General features: G+C 35.0%; 1 protein-coding gene and 1 pseudogene across 1 annotated transcript in view; both read left to right on the top strand.

The window, feature by feature from the left end:
• Pof1b (POF1B actin binding protein) overlaps positions 1-15105 on the top strand; it is a 55905-nt gene that overhangs the window by 23082 nt on the left and 17718 nt on the right. The window contains exons 5-7 of the mRNA XM_021188007.2: positions 6278-6379; positions 10256-10429; positions 12477-12607. Of these exons, the coding sequence (XP_021043666.1) occupies positions 6278-6379; positions 10256-10429; positions 12477-12607 (407 nt within the window). The remainder of the gene's footprint in view (positions 1-6277; positions 6380-10255; positions 10430-12476; positions 12608-15105) is intronic.
• LOC110313582 lies at positions 12932-13850 on the top strand (annotated as a pseudogene).

Below are 15105 nucleotides of genomic sequence, written 5' to 3'. Positions count from 1 at the left end.
ATATATATATATATATATATATATATATATGTTTTTAAGTGTATTTCTTTTGTATTTTGTACTTTTAAAATCTCTCAGTCAGAAAACTTAGTTTAATTGCAATGTTTACAGTAAGTTGAGGCTCTTAAATTGTAACCTCGCCCTCTTTCACTTCCTAGCTTTTCTAAGTTTTCCTCCTTCTTGGAATTCAACTGATCTTGAGTCACTTCTCTAATTATGATTCCTTCTATCTCTATTCAGGCTTTTTATTTGAAGTTGTTCCTAATTTTCTTTATTCTTGATGTGTCTTTGTACTACAAAGATTTATGAATTCTGATTTACTTTTTATCCAAAAAATGAAGAAAACACACTCATTTCATTAAGGGGATGAAATCCAGCTGATATTTATCAGTTTCATTAAGTTTCTTATTGTAATGCTCCTGATGTGGAGAAAATACTCTATAGCAGCGGTTCTCAACCTTCCTACTGTTGTGACCTTTAATATAGTTCTGGGTACCTGTATGTGGGTATATCTGCATGTGGGCAGACCCACCTGGAGATGAATGGAGGAGCAGTGTCTCTGTTCCCAAGACCACTGGAAGTATGTGTTTTCTGATATTCTTTGGTGACCTCTGTACAAGGTCTACAGTAGCAATTTAATGGGGGGTTTGCTACACCCCTTTTTGGTCATACCCCCCAAATAAAAAACACAGAAACCTTGTATTTTTAATAACATACTGCAAGCCTAAACTGGGCAGATTCTGAGCTATTCTAACCTGCATTCCAACCATAGACTCCGTGAAACTTGCCAACTGAGTTTTGCTCTGTTCCGTGTGTCCTCAGAGTGAGCTTCTCTCATGCCAAACTTCTTCTCCTTTGTCATTTCTTCTCTTGTCCCTACCTGAGACTGCCTACTGGATCTAAAGTTCTACCTTCCTCTCTCCCCTTCCCAGTCACAGGCTCTAGCTTTTTCCCCCCAATCAGAGATTATTGGGGAGCATTTTTTACAACACATTAGTCAATACAATGTCCATGTCTGGACTGTAACCTGGTCTTGGGCCACAGAACTAAGCATGTGAATACACTGCACATAAGACCAACCCCAGCAGGGGTCACAATCCACAGGTTGCCAGCCTCCACAGATTGCCAGCCACTGCTTTAGAGCCTTAAAATAGGAATAAGGAAATAAGGCATTTTTTCCTAAACCAAAGATGCTTACATTTTTTTTAGAGTGTGAAGTAAAGGTATGATGATATTTAGCTGTGAAAAATACATTATAAAATATATTGTTGGGTGGGTGCCAGTCACTAGTAGAGAAATGCAAAGTGTCTTATTTTTCTGTTGTGGTGACAAAATACCTTGACCTAGGTGACATATAAAAGAAAACATTTACTTGGGGGATTTCATATAGTTTCAGAGGGTGACTCCATGACCAACATGATAGGAGGCATGGCAGCAGGCAGGCAGGCATGTTGCTGGAGCAGTAGCTGAAAGCTTATAACTAGGTGGGCTCTCACCCTGAGGGTTTCACTACTTTTATTGCATTACTTCATATCTCTCATCACAAACTAAGGCTCCAACACTACATTTCCTAGTGCTCTTTTTCTCTTCGTTTACCCTTTCTCTTTCTCACTTTAGATCTGCATAAGAAAGATCATTCATAACCACATGACATAGTCAATACTAGGCTGTATCAAAATCTTCTCAGCCAACTAAACTAATCTGAAACATTTTAGTTTAGCCTCAGGCAAACTCATAGCACAAAGGCAAAAAGCAGCCACATTCATTGCTAAAATATACCAAGAATGACTGCCTAGTTCCTAATACTGTTTACCTCTGAAACCAGTTGATCTGGGCCTTCACAGTCTGAATTGCTCTGAACCCTCTTGTTTTCAACATCCTACTAGAATGGATTATTAAGCTCCATTTAAAGAATTCAGCTGCTTTTCCAGTTCAAAGTCTCAAAGTTTTCCACTTTCCTCCCCAAACAACAGACAAAAATAAATGAATAAATAACTAAATAAAAACAACAGATTTCATGGTTAGGTATGTCACAGCAATAGCCTACTCCCTGGTACCAACTCCTATTTTAGTTACTTTTCTATTGTTGTGATAAGGCATTGTTGCCAAGGCAATGGTAAAAGAATGAGATTAGTTTGGTGGCTTGCAGTTCCAAAGGGTGAGTCCCTAGCCATCTAGGCAGGAAGCTTGCCAACAGACAAGCGGTTATGGCAGTGGAACAATAGCTGAGAAATTATAATTATCCACAAGCACTAAGCAGAGAGAGAGAGGGGAGGGAGGGAGGGAGGGAAGGAGAGGGAGGGGAAGGGGAGAGGGAGAGGGAGAGGGAGAGGACAGAGAGACAGAGAGAGAGCTAACAGGGAATAGTGTGGCCTTTTAAAATCTCAAGGCCCATCCACAGTGACATACCTCCTCTACTAATGTCACATCTCTTAATCTTTTTCAAATAGTACCAGTAATGGGGACCAAGAATTAAAACATATGAACCTAGGGGACATTCACATTAAAACCACCATACTGCAATTTGACTAGAGATAGCACATTTGCTGTGTGTGGAAAATCAAGGAAAGATTTGTTTTGGCATATAGTGTATTAGTACAATTAACATGATGTTAGAATCATTATACTTATAAGGAAATTTAAATTCAAATAAGTGTGCTTTGTTTCAGTTTTCACAATTTTTTTTCTTTTCTGACAGCTAATTTGGGAATAGTTTTAGCAAGATTTAAAAACGTACTGGCTAAGGAGTCTGGGGTTATGGTAGCCTGAAAGAAAAGATTAAGAAGAGATGTGGAATGGGTTTATTAAAGGGAAATATGGTGAGGTTTGCTTGAGCTAGTGGGATCTGAAGTACATGATAGAGTAGTAGTAGATATTTAAAATGACATCACTAAAGGTTACATTTTAGATAGAAGTAAGAGGGCTGGATCTAAATTTTATCACCAAGGATAAAGGCAGGAGTCAGATTGCTGTGGGGTAATAGAGAAGGTTAAGGGAAATATCTATTTCAAGTGAACAGAAAGATAGACCCACTGCAAGAAAATGTCTTCTCAGAGAAGGTTCTAAAAACAGAAACAAATAGAGCAAATAGAGGAAACTATTGACTAACCATATGAAATTAACATAAAGCCAAAGAGAATAGGTATGAGAGATTTAACAGTTAAGAAAGTGACAGTGGTATTTAAAACAACAGTTTAAATATGCTTGTAGGAGTAAAATCCAGATACAGGAAGTTAATGGGTAGACTTCTCAAAAGGAAGCAGAGGAAATAAGTGGGGGATGCATTTCTGAAAAGGATAGTGGTCAAAGGCAAGAAGGAACATATCACTAGAGGAGAAAACTGGATCTTAAAGAGCCTGGAAGATTTGTAGATAGAATTCATCAGTAATGGAGAAGGAAAGAGACCAATGAGATAAGATTCTGAAGGAGAAAACAGGGGGTAAAAATCTCAGATACACATAGAAAATAAAGGTATGAATTCCTCTTTGAAAAACTGGAAGAAACCAAAACGTGTGGAGAAACATAGTGAGATCTGGAAGGAAAGGGGTGACCGAGCTGAGGTCAGGGGCTGTGGAAAATAAAAGGCTTTAGAACCACAGTTGTGGAACTTGATTAATCCAGGTGTGATCATACAGCTTGGAGGTGATGCTTGAAACAAAATAACTTGAACTTGTAATCAACAAATTTTTATTTTGGTTTCAAAAATGTTTCTCTATTATAGCTTTGCAGCCTGGGAACATTGCAATAGATGCTGGGAATTATATACTTTGTTAAATGTGAGAACTACTGCCAGAGGTTTTGAAAGTAACAATTAAAGTTATAACATCAACCATTTGGAAAACACCTGCTAATTTTTAGGGTGGATTTGGCAGTGAATCAAATGTAGAGACTGAAGAAAAGAAGATACCGAAGCAGTAAAACTGTTGAGCTCCTCATACACTAAGAACCCTAAAATGCTTGCTTAAAGTTATTAAGCTGATTTGTTTTTCAACAGCAATTATGCATATGAATGTTTTTACCTTCTTATAAATTTGGTAAAGTAATAGTCTAAATTTAAATGAGTTTTTACTGTCATTTTAAGTCTTGAAAATCACTTGTAATAGACAGATTAAAAATGAATTGCATTTCACACAGAAGAAAAACTTACATTTTCATAAATTCATTTATATTTTTTAGAAAACTCTAAATCAAGATCAGAGTAACTACCATCCCCTTTCACTCAAGAATCTGTTCATCTACTATGGAAATAGGGCCAATAATTTCTTTGCCTTCAAAACAGTCTATATTGTATAATTTAAATTGATAGCCTAGAAATATTGTAAGTTTTCCAGAAAGCATTTTAATATATTACATATTATGATACTACATATTAAAAATAAATGTTCAAAAATTAATGGTACCTTAAAATTTTCACTTTATCCAGGATACCGTATATACTATCTTTGTGTGTGATAAGCACACTGAGGTTCAGAGAAGGTCAATTCCTTACATGAATCCACTACACATAGATGGAGAAAGTCCTGCATCTTTTGTTTCACGACACCATACCTTCCTTTTATACTTGGCCTGCTTCCACTGATTATTTGAAGTCATATTCAATGTATTCATAGCAGCTAAAATCCAGTCTACTTTGTAGTTCTTATTCACTGATGTTTCAAGTATTTTTGTGTTCAGTTTCTTACTAACTTGCTGGTATTTTCTCTCTCTGATATTTATGGTATTTTTCTGTCTTGATTCTAAAACTTTGAAAGACTTCCCTAGTTCTTGGCGGATTTTTGTTGTTTGTTTTTTGTTTTGTTGTTTTTGTTCTTTTGTTTTGTTGTGGTTTTTGTTGTTGTTTTTTTTTTGTCTTCACTCACATTTTGAGCTATTGTGTGTTTACTAACCAGAACTTCTAATCTGTTCATTGAGAAATCTGGGTCTGCAGACTTAAGCTAAAGAATTTCTCCCCTTCATAACAGTCTTTTAGGTCAGTTACTTTAAGAACTGAGAATAATTACAATATTTTCCAATCAGCAATATTTGCCATATACTAGCAGTTTTATCTACTATATATACATTAAAAATAAATTTACACATTTTTATTTTGTGGAAAATCAATGAACAAAACAACCTCATGACTCTAATGAAAATCAGAAGAAAAAACTGGACATGGTTGCACTCATCTTTAATGCCCTAGTACTTGGAAGCAAAAGTAGGCAGACACCTGAATGCAAGGAGAGCAAGAGCTAATGAGTTCTGAGGCAGCCAGGGAGGGCTACAGTGAGACCCTTTCTCAAAATGAAAGAAAATAATGTGGAAAAATAATGTGATTTACATTACATTTACATTGGACTCCTTGTCTGATTTTTTTTATTAGTTTTTCAATCTAAAACACATCACAGGCCTTTATTTCATTGACTGACATCTTCTAAGTACTTGGCTAATATTATAGCAATTTAGTTGATTATATGGAGATACAGTGGCTCTTAAAGCTTCTGCCCTGTTCTCAGTACTCAAAACATATGTTGTACTGAGAATCTTAGTCTTGATTATCATCACAAATAGGGATTGTACACTTCAATGACATGCAAATTGAGTCCTAGAAAAAAATAGTTCAATGCAGTTCTACCCAATTTATGGTTTAGTAAATTCTATGGTTCAGACTGAATTCTATTTATTCTAAAGTTCTCTAATAATTTCTTTACATAGAAAGAAACCTGCCTGTGAATCCAGTTTTTTTCCATTTTTTATTAGGTATTTACTTCAGTTACATTTCAAATGCTATCCCAAAAGTTCCCTATACCCTCCCCCACCCCGCTCCTCTACCCACCCACTCCCACTTCTTGGCCCTGGTATTCCCCTGTACTGGGGCATATAAAGTTTGCAAGATCAAGAGGCCTCTCTTCCCAATGATGGTGCTGTCAATTATATGCAAGACTACCTTAGAAGATAGACATTTTTCTTGTGTCCTGTCTTAGAGTCAATGGGGTTACAGGACCTGAAGCCCAATGTACTTTATACTTCTCACCCATTTCTCACCCAGAAAAATGAATGCTATATTTCCTACTTCCTTCAGATCTTCCCTGGAGAACCAGTAAAAATAGGAGGAATTCAAATTGTTCTCATCGACAGACTAGTTTTTAAAATTCTTTCTTCCTCCTGAATTAATGAATCCTTTCATTATCTTCCTAAAATCTATTACTACACCAGGGCCTAGTAGATACCATGCATTTGTTGGAGGGTCTATGGAAACAACACTTTTCAAATCAAAACATATTCTTTAATCTCTTACTAGGAACCATTGTCTCCTTTCCTAAGAGGAGGCCAATTCTTCCCAGGAAACAATGTAATTTATGAAAAAACAATAAGAAAAGTGGAGAAGCTAAACACAGATCAGGTAAGTAATATTTATTTTAAAACAAGTTTTATAAATATAAATCTTTAATTATGAATATTTCAATAGAATTGAAATAGTACTTAATTATCAAGTACCAGGCAAAACTACTATGAGTTATAGTATGTCATCTTGTCTAAGGTCCTCCATTCTATCCTTAATATTTTTATATTTTATATTTTATATTTATATATTTATATATATATATATATATATATATATATATATATATATATATATATATATATGTAAGTAAAATATTCTGAAGGATATAGGAAGCTGAAGCTTTAAGGTGGTTTAAGGTGAAAGAATTTTATTGTCTCACAATCCTAAAAAGCAGAAAGTAAAAACTCTAGTGTACAACAGGACCACCATCCTTCTGGAACTGTCAGGAAAGAAACCTTTTCATTCTTAGTTTATTTAGCTTGTGGCACCTTCAGGCATTTTTGATTGCATAATCACATTCTAAACCCCTTCTTATGACATGGCACCCTACATGAGCATCTTTACAGCAGCATCTCACTCTGCATGGCTCTCTCAGTGTAAAATCACTGATTTTTATGAGGACATTGCTCACATTGGATTGGATTTACTCCTAGTAACCTTACTCTAAATGGATTCTATCTGAAAAGACCATATTTTAAAGAAAAGCAGATGCTATATTTTTGGAACTCAGAACACCACCATAAATTTGGAGTATGGGTAACAATTCAGGACATAATAGGCAGTGAAATATTATAAAATCAGTCTGGAAAATAAAATTATCTTTCTCATAAATTATCTTTATATAAATAAAACACACTGAAAATGTATTGGATTTTGTTTTAAAACTTCTTGGCATGAGAACATGCTCTATTTTTATAAGAACTTATTGGCAATTGTTAGTAGACTTGTAGGAAATAACATGCTATGTATCAGATATTCCTTATTTGATGCCTAGTAAAAATGAAATGACATAAATTTTCAAAATGATAACATCAAAATCTCTCCCTTTTGGTTTGCCTGCTATGCTGAATAGTGTCTAAAGACCTGGTAGATTAAACAAACTGTTTTCAAAGAACAACCCAACATTATGCTAGCAAGTAGAAAAAAATCACAGGTTGTTTTTGATGTTCCAAATAATAGTTTCTAAAGCTGTTAATTTATATTTATTCAACCAGGATATCAAAATTGATGTTTTACACTTTTTAGGTAGCATGGGAGAATTTGGGGTACATTATTTAATGCTGCTTTCAAGTTTCTGGTTTTTGTTGTTGTTGTTATTTGTTTTTGTCATCTTTCGAGACAGGTTTTCTCTGTGTAATCCTGGCTGTCCTAGAACTTACTCTGCAGACCAGGCTGGCCTTGAACTCAGAAATCTGCCTGCCTCTGCCTCCCCAGTGCTGGGATTAAAGGCATGTGCCACCACTGCCTGGCTGAAGTGTCTGTTTTAATGAGAATGAATAGTTTTTCCACTTTTTTTTAGCCTCTAGAATACAATGTTCTCTATAACACTGATTGCCTTACCACCCATGCAGCTTAAAATATTAAGAATTTTTTTAAGAACACTGCTTTTGCTTACTGTTGATATTATTATTTATTTGTGCTACCTTTTTTTTTCACTAATGATTTTAATCATTTGGGAATTTTATAACTACCATGTGTGCTCTCCAAAGTATAATTACCTGTACCAAGGAACAAACATAATTTTTTGTTTTGTTATTTCCTCAGTGATAGGGGCTATACCATAGCATGCTAGATGAAACCAAGATCCAATCAAAGCAATGTACTGGCAATTGTCCAAGAAAAAAGAGGCCTCTGTAGTTAAAAAGTTGGTACAGTAGTTCTAGTAGTAAGTTATCTATCCTTTCAAATTACTTGTAATTTATATTATTCTTTTTCCCCCTCTATCTAAAGGAATAACTCATGAGAGATCATAACTGGTTGATATTCTGTACTTTTACATTTAAATTATGATATGCTTCAAAATATGATTACAATATGAATATTTTCCTTTAAAACAATGATTTCAGTACTTGAGTATAAGAACTGGAGCTATAACTCAGGGTAGGCACTTGTATAGATGAAGCTCTGGATTCCACCTTAATGTCAAGACTAAAAATAGTAAATACAATTCTTTTTAATATCCCAACACAACATGGTGACATTTTATAACATAAAAGAACAGATAATATATTTATCTGTTAATTTGTAGCAAAGTTGATTAAAGCCTATGGTTAGTTTTCTAAACTGTAGAGATCTCACTGCGATCACACTTGTAAAGTGAGTCATATTTAAACAGTCTAGAGGAAGGAATGCCAAAAACTGATTCTATGGCCTTTATGTATCTAAAGAGGCAGTTTTTATTCATAATATGGCCTCTTCATATATTTTTCTTTATTTCAAAATATTTTATGCACTTAAAATATAATTCATATAGAGTAAAACTTTTCTAACTATAAAAAATATTTAAAACAATACAAATAATATTAATGGTAATTGGCTTCTCTATCTGGGCCTTCATGTCTCTAGTTTCTTTTTGCAGATAGCCACTCTTGGAAGTTTATCACTCTATTCATATAAAAGGACATATATGTATATGTATATATACATATGTATTTGTCATATATGTATGTAGATTACTTTACGTGTTAAACCAGAGGGGGGATACTGTATTCATTGTTCTGAAATTCAGTATTGTTTTCATCTGACATAGTTTGAAAATTGTTGCATCTAAGAGTCTAAACGCTTGAATTACATTACTTTTCAATAAGTCAACATTTTGTAGTCAAAAATAAAATTTATACTGAATTTATACTTTCAAACTTGACTATATGTGAGTGAATGTAACATTATGAATAAAACTTGAGTCCTTTTTTTGAAAGCAGGCTTTTATTAGCTGTCTCTTTTCAAAGCAGAATAATAACAACATACTATAGAAATGTTCAAGTATGCCTGAAGCCCTCCCAATGGCTATATGCAAATATTAGTTCCTCCCTGTACTGTTCAGGAAAACATGACATAAACAAGCAGGTAAAATAGATTGGGTTTAAAAGTAAATTCCAGATTTTCCTGCAGTCAATATAAATGACCTTTATACCCTTAAATTCTGAGGAACAAATCATGAATTCCACTCATAGTTTTGTCATTATTAATTTTGTCATTAGAAGTACGTAATTTGACTTCTCGTTTTTTGGAGAGTACTAGTTCTATATTCAATTTAGTGAGATCAATGACAATAAAATTAAAGTTTATGGTGGCAGCAATGTTATAATAATAGTAACACACATTTCTTACAGGCAATTCATGTACTCCACACAGAAACTCAATAAAAGCAGTATTTGAATAAAAGTATCTGGTAGAATTAGAGTAAGGGCTTACATTTCCTAGATCAAAAGCACCAATCAATGATTCTCAATGGTTTTAAATAGCCTCTTCTCAAGTTTCATAAGCATGAGTTCATTACCTCCCCAGTAGGGATACAAACATATTTCCTATTGAAAATCACTGGATTGTATTTTTTCCTAATTTTAAATTCTTTTAAACCTTAGGCATCATAGAATTATTATATAATTAGATAGTAGAATACCTATTGAGTCATAAAAGAAAGCTTAAAATATTCATAATAATTTTAGATTTAAGTACAACTAAAATATCAATTTAATTAGAACATGAAGTTTTATGTCTTATTTGGGTAAGTATTTTGATGGTCATAGCTACTGATTAAATAAAAACAAATTCTAACAAATTTTTCTTAATGTATAAATTTAAAATATCACTAGTTAAAATTACAAATTCTAAACCTAATTATTTTGTTCTGGTTTTCAAATTTGTTTCCAATCTTTTCTTGATTTGTAATGGTTTTAGATGTCTATATTTTGACATGTATATATGTTTTAGGAATGTTGTCCTCAAATTCAATGCCATCATCATGTCATCCAGCAACCCCAGATCATCCACTCGCCACATTGTCAACAGTCCCATTCTAGCCATCAAATCCAGTGTATAACAGAAAATGATTCAAATGTTGGGCATGAACTCTGTCATGGCGGGCCAAACCAAATACACGAACAGGTAAGATCAACCAGTTCAATACTTGCCAAATTAAGTAAGTTCTTAAACATGTCTTACTTCAGTAGTCTAACACTCACATTCAATTTTCATCAAAACATTGAAGAGTTATAACAGTGTGTTTTAACAACATTTTAAAAATAACTATCCAGACTCCTTTCAAGAGATTAAAAATCATTCATGTTCATTAATTAAATGGATGAAGTTATGACTCAATTCATGAATATTTAATTGTGACTGATAACTGATCCTTAGAAATGAGCCCAACAGTTGTTTAGCATTACATATTTTCACGAGATATAATATTCAAATGAACAACGAATTAGAAATGCTGTCATCTGAGATGATTGTTAATGATAGCATTTCACCAGCTTGTAATTAGTTTCTGTATATATTCTTTGAGAATATATTATACTAATTTAAGTCAGACTATACTTATACTTTATTGTGTATTATAACAAAATAGAAACCAAAACTTAGTTGCTAAGGAGAAACTTCCCTGGATACAATCTTGAGTAACTAATTTATGTTGTAAAGACTTTGGAGTCTTGTAAACATCTGCTGCACAAGTGATAATAGGAAAATAATGATTTTCTTCAATCTGGTAAAAACTAACAATAATGACTGAAATAATGGAGAGTCAAACATCATTTGTACTTACTCCACTTTCAAATTGACCTCTCTCATAGACATCTCTTAAAAGATAAAAGAATACGAGAAAAGAAATTAGCTTCCAATACAGGAATTGTATTGTTTTATGTTAAATATACATGATATTATTTCTCAGGACTGATGCTTAGAAATATATATGTTGGTCATATGGGTAAAAAAAAACGTTTTCCAATATTTTTAGAAAGCCTAAAATGATCTTTCCTCTGCCTGTCTGAATGGAAGCATTAACCTCTAGAGTAATATGTGTAATTTCTTACATTATATAGGTTGATAATGACAAAAACCCATGTTATTAGATTAAATCATTTGAAATCGTTATTTTATAGGCCAAATAGAAGTACCTCTGTACAGTTCAACTTAATCTTTAATTTTTCTTTGCCTTAATTTCCTCTAATAGAGGAAAGTGGTAGGACCTAAAATTTAATGCAAAGCAACATGTTGTCATCTTACTTAGGAAGGTATAAACAATATGTTTTGGAGCAAAAGAAAGAAGAATGATCTATCAACTGAATACTTACCAAGGATGTGTTGAGGTAGAAATTGACTTAGACTTTGAAAACTAAAGCATATAGTTTTATAGTTTTAGAGGATTCCTATGTGTTCAAACAAATGTTTCTCTGGATGTACATGTACAATTCATGTTTTCCTTTAACTCTGTTTTTATTCCCTTTGTTTTGTCCTATTCCAGTTGGTTAGTTTTTTTTTAAAAATAATCTTATTTACTTTATTTCGTTATTATTCTTAAGATACACATTTGTTTTATAAGGAGAAACAGAAAGCATGTGGATTCCAATGGGAAGGAAGGTAGAAGAATTTCAGAGGAGTTGGGGAAGGGACAACCATGATCAGAATATATTGTATGAAAACATCTATTTTTAATAAAAGAAAGAAAAAAATTAATGTTTTTCAAGTTTTACACTTACTAGATCATTTAAAATTGAGTGAAATGAAATAAATTGAAAATGTTTCAATGTTGATAATTTCCTTTCAATTCCTTGCCTATTGAAAATATATACATCTAATCCATTAAAAATTTGGTGACTTGATTCAAGTGATGATTTTAATAGTCTTTTATTCTTTAAAATTTCATAGCCTCAGTGATAGAAGATGCACCTAACTCTCGAGAGACTTGAGGCCCCAGGGAGTGGGGAGGCCTGGTGGGTGGGGGTGGGGACATCCTCTTGGAGATGGAGGTGGGGTGGGGAGGAGATATGAGATGGGGAGCAGTTGCGGAGCAGGGGACAGGCTGGGACGGGTATGAAGTCTGGACTGTATTAAAGGATTAAAGAATAAAAATAAATTAAAATTTTTCATATCAATATATCTATGAACTTAGAAAATCAATATTGCTTATAATTGCAATTGATATTTCTTTCAGGTGATAATTCAGGATGATGGTCCTGAAAAATTGGATCCCAAATATTTTGGAGAGTTGCTTGCTGATCTAAGTCGCAAGAATACAGACCTATATCACTGCTTATTAGAACATTTGGAGCGAATTGGAGGAAGGTATTATAAATATATATTTCATCTTGATGTTGCAGTTGTCAAATATTTAGGTACAATTTTGTAATTTTAAAAATAGATATTTCAAGATTTACATGCATATGTATGCACCACCATTCATTTATTCCACCACATGTGTTTGGGTGCCCACATAGTCCAGAGGGACTTGGAAACCCTGGAACTTGAGTTACACACAGTGGGGGGATTCCCAGCATCATTTGGGGGAATAAAACTTGGGTCCTCTCAAAGAGCAGTATGTGGTCTTAATCACTGAGCCATCTCTCTAGCCCCTAAGAAAGTCTTTTTGAGGCTCTCTGCTCCTTGGAGATTGTTGACATCAATGACACCTTCATTGACCTCGACTACATGGTCTATATACTCCAGTATGACTTCACCCATGGCAAATTCAGCTGCACAGTCAAGGCTGAGAATGGGAAGCTTGTCATCAATGAGAAGCCCATCACTATCTTCCGGGACCAAGATCCAGCTAACTTCAAGTCGGGTGATGCCAGTGCTGAGTATTTTGTGGAGTCTACTGGTGTCTTCACCACCATGGAGAAGGCTGGGGTTCACTTGAAGGGTGGGACCAAAAGGATCATCATTTCCCCCCCTTCTGCTGATGCCCCATGTTGGTTATGGGTGTGAACTACGAGAAATATGACAACTCACTCAAGATGGTCAGCAATGCATCCTGCACTACCAACTGCTTAGCCCCCCTGGCCAAGGTCATCCATGACAACTTTGGCATCGTGGAAGGGCTCATGACCATGGTTCATGCCATCACTGCCACTCAGAAGACTGTGGATGGCCCCTCTGGAAAGCTGTGGTGTGATGGCTGTGGGGCTGCCCAGAACATCATCCCTACATCCACTGGTGCTGCCAAGGCTGTGGGCAAGGTCATCCCAGAGCTGAACAGGAAGCTCACTGGCATGATCTTCTGTGTTCCTACCCCCAATGTGTCCATTATGGATCTGACATGCCGCCTGGAGAAACTGCCAAGTATGATGACATCAAGAGGGTGATGAAGCAGGCATCTGAGGGCCCACTGAAGGACATCCTGGGCTACACTGAGGACCAGGTTGTCTCCTGCGACTTCAACAGCAACTCCCACTCTTCCACCTTTGATGCCGGGGCTGGTATTGCTCTCAATGACAACTTTGTCAAGCTCATTTCCTGGTATGACAATGAATACGGCTACAGCAACAGGGTGGTGGACCTCATGGCCTACGTGGCTTCTAAGGAGTAAGAAACCCTAGACCACCTACCCTAGCAAGGACACTGAGAGCAAGAGAGAAGCCTTAGGTTAGCGAGGAATCCCTGTCCCAATTTGGCCCCCAACACTGAGCATCTCCCTCACAATTTTCATCCCAGACCCCCATAATGGCAGGAGGGGCCTAGGAAGCACTCCTCCCCCCAGAAAGAAAGTCTTTTTGAAGGAGTATATTCAGGCTCACAGCAGAACACCAGTACTGAGCATATAGGGTGATTATATGAGAAAATTGAGCAAATGTTTAATTTTAAAAGTGAATCACACTGATGTGGTGGCTTCCCAACCTCCAAGAGGCTGAGGCTAGAGGACCTCCTTCATTTTGAGACCATCCTGAGCTACATATCTTATCTTGTTAACTGGTACAAGACTATGTATGTCTCAAAAATGTCAAAACCAAAGAAAGAAGAGTTACTGTGCTTCGGGGAAATGCACAAAGATCTCATTACTGTAAGATCAGTTCAGAACTGTGTATCTTTTTTTGTAATGTTCTTTGATGACAAAAACTACTGCTTGGGAAAGAAACTAAAGGAAATGAATGGCATGTTAAACGGACAGAAGATGAGTGGTAGTGTAGATGCGAAGAAGGAAAATTGAATATTGTGGGATTTGACACTAGTCATTCTGGGAAACAGTATGGAGGAATTTTAAAATGAAAACTAAAACTACACCATGTGATCCAGAGATCTGACTATTGGATATATTATCAAATAAAATGAAATGAGTGTGTAAAAGACACACCTTAAATCCTATGTTCACGATACCAAGGAATGGAAACAACCTGACAATCTACCAGCGTACAAAGAATAAAATTCTGCCATTTTCAATAAAATAAATGGAATTAGAGGTGACTCTGTTCAGTAAAATAACACAGGCACATCAAGCAAGTGTCGCATGACTTACTTTATAAACTTAAAAGGAAATCCTTTCATAGAGGGTAAGAGTAGGATAGGCATCGCCACAAGTTCAGAGTGGTCGGAGGTTCAAGGTGGGAATATACACAAAACTATGGCTGGATAAGGGTAAGTTAGTGTGCTAATACAGAGTGCTGAATATTTGTAATGATAAGGAGCTTTGAATTTCAAATCTAGAAGACAGGATTTGCAGTATTTTCCTCATAAACAAAATATGTTTGATATAATAATTTTTAATTTGAAAATTGCAGTGTTTGCACATGGATGTAAACGTCACTTGATGCCCCATAAATACATATAATTCTACACGTCATGTAAAA

Source organism: Mus pahari, chromosome X (assembly GCF_900095145.1).
Source record: "Mus pahari chromosome X, PAHARI_EIJ_v1.1, whole genome shotgun sequence".
Lineage (NCBI taxonomy): Eukaryota > Metazoa > Chordata > Mammalia > Rodentia > Muridae > Mus > Mus pahari.
This window is presented reverse-complemented; position numbering and strand designations above follow the sequence as displayed.